This window comes from Amblyomma mixtum, chromosome 2 (assembly GCF_055824585.1).
Source record: "Amblyomma mixtum isolate Tamu chromosome 2, ASM5582458v1, whole genome shotgun sequence".
Lineage (NCBI taxonomy): Eukaryota > Metazoa > Arthropoda > Arachnida > Ixodida > Ixodidae > Amblyomma > Amblyomma mixtum.
The window spans coordinates 290,291,812-290,299,760 of NC_143013.1; the positions used below are offsets into that span (position 1 = coordinate 290,291,812).

The 7,949-nt window shown below is 50.1% G+C and overlaps 1 protein-coding gene across 1 annotated transcript; it reads right to left on the reverse strand.

Annotated features, from left to right (window-relative positions):
* Positions 1-1,813: 1,813 nt before the first annotated feature.
* On the reverse strand, positions 1,814-7,112 carry LOC149364413 (uncharacterized). The gene is made up of 3 exons (XM_089574339.1): positions 6,545-7,112; positions 4,663-4,748; positions 1,814-2,511 (listed from the first exon to the last, which is right to left on the reverse strand). The coding sequence occupies exons 1-3, from the start codon at positions 6,641-6,643 to the stop codon at positions 2,325-2,327; spliced, it is 372 nt and encodes a 123-aa protein (XP_089430465.1). The 5' UTR covers positions 6,644-7,112; the 3' UTR covers positions 1,814-2,324.
* Between the last annotated feature and the right edge of the window lie 837 nt (positions 7,113-7,949).

Here is a 7,949-nt window from a genome sequence, read left to right on the forward strand (position 1 = left end):
CGAGATGACGCATCAATGTGCAGCTCATTCCACGGAATATCCATCCCGCATATAACATCGAGAGGAGGAAAGCAAGAGGGGAAGCCCTGCAGAAGAAATGGAACAAGCAAACTAACACCCTTTACGAGGACTCAGCAGGAGCAAAGAATGGAGTCATGACTGTTGTGGTCTCAAAGCCTACAGGATCGATGGTGAACTGCGCCTCGATGAAAACATCTAACCACAATCACGCAGAGGAGGCAGCTATTGCATTAGCTGTAGCATCTAACCTCAACGCCATTGTGCTCACTGACTCCCAGAGCGCCTGTCGCAACTTCAATAACGGATTAATTCACAAGTCAGGGTTGTCATTGCTGACTAGGCATCCACCCAGCCAAGCCTCAGTCATCTGGTTTCCCGGTCACCTGGAACTACGAGGAGGAAACGAAGCCACTCACAGGCACGCCCGAGCTCTTCTATACCGGGTGTCTCCCCCTGATGGCCATGAAGGGTGCCGCGACCTTATAGGTTTAGCAGTGTATGCTGACAATCTCGCGCCATACAGAACAGCCAGAAAGCAGTTTATTCTTCTGGTCTTACTATAAAGGTTAATTAGGCTAATTAGTTAATTTACAACGAACTAAACTAAATCCCGCTTACTTGGAGCATCACTGTACCATCCCTTTAACTGGTTGCACGGTTACTAGCCGAAGTGCAATTGACCCCGATTCAAATTCGCGCACTGTCACGACGTCACGACCATTTCTACCAATTGAAAAGCGTGACATTTCTATCCACAACTCCTGCTTACAACGATGAGGCATTAAAGGCTTCCGCCTTGAAACAGATTTCGCTGAAAAATTCCGTCCTGGTCAAATTCATATTGACTAGCAGTCTTCACAGCAACTTTGCAAGCTGTTATCCCACCGCCTACTCGACGACGTCCTCACACCTGACTCTTGACTATCATAACGGCTATCTATAAAATACCTCAGAAGATTGTTTCATTACAACTGCAATACAACTGCAATACGTTACAAAATAAGAGATGTAACTATACTACACTGTTACACCTCTACACTTTGCACATCCCAGTTAAAAGTAAAGACGCTGGCTGCGATCTCAAGAGCACTGCGGAAGAACAGACGCTGTGGCCGGGGAAGGAAAGGGACAGCCACTGTTGCAACGAGGCTCTTGCGGGGCGGCGTAGGTAGATTCTAGGCCCGATAGATTGTCCCGAGGGAGCAAAAAAATAGCACTAAGACTAAAACCCCGCACACTTACCTGTTGCAATCAGGAACAAACCAACAACTTTTGCTTCTGTTTATTCGTACCCGCCGCGGTGGCTCAGTGGTTAAGGCACTCGTCTGCCGAGCCGGAGTACTCGGGTTCGAACCCGACCGCTGCGGCCGCGTTTCGATGGAGGCGGAACGCAAAAGGCGCCCGTGTGCTGTGCGATGTCAGTGCAAGTTCCTCAGGTGGTCGAAATCATTCCGGAGACCTCCACTACGGTGCCTCTTTGTCTCACTCCCACCTTCCTCCCTTCCCTTACGGCGCGGTTCAGGAGTCCACCGAGGTGTACGACAGATACTGCACCATTTTCTTTCCCCAATAGCCAATTATTTTATTATTATTGTTTATTCGTAGAAATTGCTGATTGCTCCCTCTGCTTCGGCCTTGAAATCACATGGCAGTAGTGTACGCCTCGCCTATTTCACTTCTTCAAATGTGCTTGAAGTGAAGAAGCCCCCCTCCCCGGGAGTTATCGGGGGCTCATCTCGGGGGCTTTTCTTGCGGTCATGTGGTGTAGTCAGGCAATGGCGAAATCCATGAATCGGCATAGAAGAAAGCGTAATTCTTTATTTCATTCTCATAGGTAACGGTTTCGAGACCTCAGTATCAGACTGGTCACAGTGCGAGTTCTCGGAGACTCTGTCCTTCATGGGTCCCCTAACTTGCTCGCTGGGCATACGTACGAAGTCCAGGGCTCAGCCACTTCACAGTTGCTCAGCGACACCGCACGTAGAGTTAATTTTACCACGCAAAAAGCCTTCCCCCAAGCCTACGATCTTTTTGAGGAATATTGAACATGGCGCTCTAGTCCAGGCGCACGAGTGAGTGGAGGACCGACAGTGACGAATACTGTCAGACTTTTTGCACACGCGCTCTTTTAGCTGCGTTCCCGGGTGCACAAACGTCGTGTTTTGTGATCGCCACACCTCATCTGGTCGAGCATGGTGGCTTAACGTCTCCGTCTAGCACCGTCGAAGCCATGGTCGAAACCGGAGCCGTGTCATCGTAGTAGAGCCAACCGCCTCGGCTTCGGGAGGTTGTGGGTTCGACTCTCACTGCCGCCGGTTACCCACCAGTTTCCAGGAATGGGTACAAGCCATTCTCTGGCCTGGTGCTCGGCTTCCCAGGGGGCATGATTTGGGAAGAGAGTCCACGCCTTCAAATCCCACCACTGTGAGCCTGAACAGGCACTTTGTCCGTCTAGCGCCGTCGAAACCATGGTTGTAGAACAGATCATAGGCGTAAAGTCCCTTTATGAGCTTTTCTAAAAAAAGCTAAGTACCGAAAACGTTTGCGGCGCCGCCGACGCACACTATTGGACAGCGCCCACTTCCGGTTGAGAACTGGTTCCGTTCCGCCATGTTCTTCCTAAATCGTCCGGCTGCATAGTTCGACGGCGCTTGCACGCTACGTTTCTTCATGACGCGAGAAGCGCCCGGACTAACCTCGACTGATCGAAGCCATGCAGAGCTGCATCTACGTTTTGCCAGATTACTGTAGATGATCCTGACCTGGTTGTCTCGAAGTTTCCTTGCCGGCTTTAAATTGAGCGATGTCGCGAGCGGCGGGCATTTCGTAGTTCGGCGACTGACGAGCACGTCTGTTGCTTACGGCGCCGCCGAGTGATTCAGTTGTTTTGTGGGCGCAAGTCAGCCCAAATAAAGAGCTTCGTTTGCAAGTTTAGTTGCTGTCTTCCTGACCGCTGGACTGCCGTCACTACAACGTGACAGTATAGTTGGGCTGGCCACGGACATTCAGCGGAGGTGACTTTTTTATATTTGTCGCTGTTTGCTGGAAGTCACTTTAGTTTATCGGACGCTTTTTTTGTGTCCGCAGCAGCACATGAAATGCCGGGCTGTTGCGCCTTCGGGTGCTCAACCTAGTCAGGAAAAGGGCTGGCGTTGTTTTCAGTGCCGCTGGCGAAGAACGATATTGTGCGACAGAAAGCGTGGCTCCACAGGATTGGGAGAAAAAATTTCAAGCTGACGAATTCTAGCAAGTTATGCGATGTAAGCTCAATTCCTGTTTTCCATCGTTGAGATTCGATGCTATAGTAGCAAACTTTGGCTGGCGAGTCAGAATTGGTAAAGCTCCCAGCTCGCACTATGCTTGACGATTGTTTGATTACGCGCTGCTGTCCGCCTTTGTCATTTCTTAAACATGCATGTCAGTGCAAGTATGCGCGCGTATTTCAGCCTACGGCTCAATTCCGGCACCTACTGCAGCTGGCCCATTGAGATCAAGTAGCCAAAAACTTTTCGCTCAGTAATGCGCCCTGAAACCGTAGCCTCTTGCAAAGTGTTCTGCAGTACGCCCCGCCAATTCTTAATAGTACCGCGCGACCGTCGACCAGCCGGCTTGTCAGCGCCTGATGACAGCGCTGAGCGGCAAAACGAGCGAGAAACAGTGCATCTGAAACAAATGCTCTTATTCTCGCTTGATTCGCGCTCCGCGCCATGATAAGGCGCTGACAAGTCGACGCTCGCGCGGTATTATTAAAAAATTGGCGGTGTGTACATAACTCGCGCTCCAATTAGATGAATTTACATGTGTTCACACTCGCGCATAGCGTGTCTGATTTATTGGGGTGTTAGCTGCACAAGTGCTCTACGTGCCAAAAGTTTGTGACGCGGGCGCAAAGGAATTTTATTGCTGTGCGAAACCAAGGGTCAGTCTCAGCGTCCAGTGCCCATAATATTTATTTCATTCTATTCCCGCCATACAAGTAATCCGCGAGGCAGCACCGCAATTATTTCGCGCATACCGGCCCCCGCAGACATCGGCTTCCCTGTCTGTCCTAGAAATTCATGAAGGGACTTGAGTGTGCTCACCTGCACAGCTGGGTTTTTGTATTTTTCATCTTCATATATATTCCTAATACGACTACCCTTCTTTAAAGCTCCATTTTACTGAAGATCAATTCGAGCCCATAATTCTGAGGAAGCTTGGCATAAAGAAACTGAAATGCACTGCTGTCCCGTCAATATTCTCTCACCGGCCAGCAAAGCTGCCCCGCAAACCGCCGTTGGTAGTATTTGCAATAATATGCTATATATAAAGTTGCACGCGTGTCCGTGTTCTCTCGCGAACTGGCCGCCGCACCACAACTGCAGTTTCGCCGTCTCCGACAAAACTCAACGCAAATCACATTCGGAGCGCATTACTGGTACGTTTCCCTTGTTCTCATACCAAAGCTCATTTACTACATTTTTCACTGCCCCTTACAGCAAAGCCGCGACTCTGCAAGGTCCGCCGTTCCAGTGCATACAACCGCGCCGCCGGAACGCGTTAGGAAGAACATGGCGGACAACGCGAGCCGTAGGGGAAAGGGCGGTAGGTGAGGAGGGACTTGTCGCTACTTAGCAAAGCTGATCTAGGGACTTTACATAGGCGATCCTCTTGCTTGGCAGCCGGATATAGAGTTGTGGATCGCCTGCAGGCCACATCTCCTGACGTAGCTCCGAGATGCGAGTTTGCTGCGAAAAGAGGAAATCGAGTTGGTCATTTTGGCCACTGAAAGGTGTCCACTTTTCTAGAAGCTACACACGAGAGTCTACCACAGTAGTTCGCACGGAAAGAAGCTCGTGCCTACATCGATGTTCTAAGGCATTCTTCTGCAGTGGATTGGCGCAGTCAACGTTCATGTCGCGACTGACCTATGGCCACTGTTCAAATCAGATCGGTTTTTCTATTCGTAGTAGCATTCTGCATGATTCCTTTGCCCTAAGCGCGATCATATTACTTTCAATACCCCAGGAAAACATTGGCGACGTTGGGGTCCCTGATTAAGTAAGTTGCGCATATTGTCGCAAGCATTACGGAGAGCTAGTAGATGGTTCGTACTGCATGCAGTAACATCGACGTATAGAAGGGCTCTAACTTAACCTTTTACTAAAATTCACGCTGTAAAACTCTATACCCCTTTTGTCAACGTTTCCACGACAGCAGAGTACGTTTCAGGCCTCCGTAATCTTAGCATTTAATTCTCACTTCGTGTCCGATTACACAACCAGTGCCATTGTATCAAAGCCAACTTATGACAAGGCAATAACTGTACGCTTGTCACAGTCATTCTGAAAAAAATTTGAGATAACTGCGGCGACTCGCATTGGTTCAATGCGAAAGTAAAGCATCCATATATTACATCGACAGCAAAGGCTGTTCAGGCGTCTGTGAACTATATAGACGTGCAAGGCTATTTCGACGTCTAAGTATTTTTCTCCGTTCTTTCGCGTTTAATTAATTACACCTTATCAACCAAAATTATCCCACAGCAGCACTTTATCTCACACTTTCAGTCACAATCACACTTTCACGCATTTGTCTTCAGCGAACAACATAATCGTGCAGACAAAATTTCTGGATACTCTTTGCTGATGCTAAAGAGCCATATAACTCTCTCGCATTAATAAATAAGCTTCCGAGAGCGAGCTGTGTTGCGTTTCTTGTCAAGAATTCAGCCTTCATTAAAGATGTGCTGACCCTGCTCTACATTCATTCCCGCTGGCAGCCCTCAGACACGTCAGCTGCACGGACCCGTTCCATGTGGCTTGCGTTTAAGCGACCACACAATAGTTTATTTAACCAACGGCATAAGATTCACCAAAAATAAGGACAGTGATTGGTGCATCTGGGATGACTGCTAAGAAATCGCGCCAGGACGCGAAACCACAATTATGTCTTTAGTCATTCGTGGTAATGCGCTTCCTGAGAGCTAGCAGCTTTTAAAATGGGCATTTGCTAGTTATCAATTTCCAACTATTATTTTTAGTATTTGTGTTTGGTTATAGTCCATCTTTCACGGTTATGGTGTATGCACTTCTAACGCTGGCAGATGAACTTGAGGGTCCTGGAATCCTTAATGGGTGCGCCCTACTTAGCCACCTCGTATTTGAAGATCCTTGCGTCTATCACAGCTGGCTTGTAGCGCACGCCTGACGTATGTATGGTCTAAGGCCAAAAGAGCAAATCATACATTGTTATTCAGGAAAGAAAAGGCGCAGAAACTGTCACCTCTAGGTGGACACCGCAACACCGCAGAAAGAAAGCGTGAAAGGCGGAAGTCAAAGAAGACAGAAATGGGGGCCGTTGCGGAAGGCTCTGGAATAATTTCTACCACCTGTGATCTTAAACGAGCACAGACCGCTTTCTGCGTTTCGCCTCCATCGTAACTCGGCCGCCGCGGCTGGGTTCGTGAGGTGAGCAACCATGTCAAGCCATCACCCTCACCTAAACCAATCTTTCGATCGGTCTAAGAGGAGGTAGACATTACCTGTTGGGGTGACATATCGGGGTCGAAGATGTAGTATGCCGCCCTCTGTTGCGCCGCAGTCTCGTTCACCCACTGAAAGCTGGGCGTGAGGAGTGGCATGGCGACGTCCCTTCCCTATGCTTCCATGCGGTGCAGTGGAGCTGGCAACCACTGGATGACGGCGAGCCGCCACCTCACGCTGATCCCTCGACGTACCCTGAAGAGAGGCATCTATTTTTTTTTGTCCTAGTCAAGTTTTGACGCAAAAAAATAAAAAATTGTACGTTCCCTAGATTTTCTCGACTAAGCCCCCAGGTCATACACCAATGGAACCACAACTCACGGCAGAGTGCTACCACTAAGATCAATATGCCGAAGCGCTTTCTTGACCTTTCAAGACTTTCTTGTCTATCCTGGCACAGTCACAATTGCGTTCCACGCCTGTGGGCACAACAGCCAACAAACGTGTCGCAAACAGTGCTGCTTTCCAGCCCTCCCGTAGGAAGCCGAGAACGCTAGACCATCCCTAGTCCCTTGATGAATTACTGAATAACTCTCGGAAGGAGTGGATATTTACCTTCTCTGGGTACACATCTGTCGTGTCCGGTCGCTGTGTTGAATGCAGCGAAAGACGCACACGGTACTTTTAGACTTCGTTTATTTAGAGCTGAAGAGGGTGCGACCAGCGTCGACCGAGGCAGCAGCCGAACTGGCCGCCCGAAGAAAGGAGGGAGTGGAGAAGCGTCCACGGCAGGGAGTGGCTTCCCAGAACAGGAGGAGGGTGCGGGGGCGCACCGTGGGGGGGCATCTGGTGACAGCGTGCGACGAGGGGCAAGCGGTCGTTAGGAGGAGGATTGAGTGGTCGTTAGGAGGGAATGCGAGTGGTCGTTAGGAGGGGGCGCACACACACAAAAGCAATAAGGGGACACAACACTTCCTTCCCCCTTAGAAAGTTGCCTGGTATCGTGCAGGGGGTCGGCGCTCACGCGTGGAGGCGCGCTGGCTTTGTGCGCTCGGGGGAGAAACACTTGTAGGCTGGCTGTTGTTCGCTGTGTCTCCTAGGTCTGTCCTGGGCGAAGTCTCTTCTTCCGGGAAGAGGTGCCAGGCTATGTGGGAAGATGACTGTCGTGTCCTCTCCGCTGGCGGACAGCTCTCAGACGGCGTCGTAAATCTACGCAGCTGGTTGAGATGTCGGCGTGCTACTGTGCCATGTATGTTGACGAGCCAAGAGCGCAGGCCTATGCGTCTGACAATTGTAGCTTCCTCCCAGCGTGGCTTTTTCAGAAACTGTCGGGCGAGGACGCGCTGCCCCTCATTAAGCGTGCCGCAGCGCGGAATTGCTTTTTCTTCCCGGAACGTCTCTGCCTTTGGCTCGGGGAGGATGGCTGTGAGCTGGGTTCGCATTTCACGCTCGAACATCATTTTC

Coding starts and splice junctions, on each gene's coding strand:
- LOC149364413 (XM_089574339.1), bottom strand. CDS start 6,643: ATGCCACTCCTCACGCCCAGCTTTCAGTGGGTGAACGAGACTGCGGCG. Junction 4,749..6,544: donor CCGATATGTCACCCCAACAG/GTAATGTCTACC, acceptor CTCTTTTCGCAG/CAAACTCGCATCTCGGAGCT. Junction 2,512..4,662: donor CTGCCAAGCAAGAGGATCGC/CTATGTAAAGTC, acceptor GGGACTTTACGC/CTATGATCTGTTCTACAACC.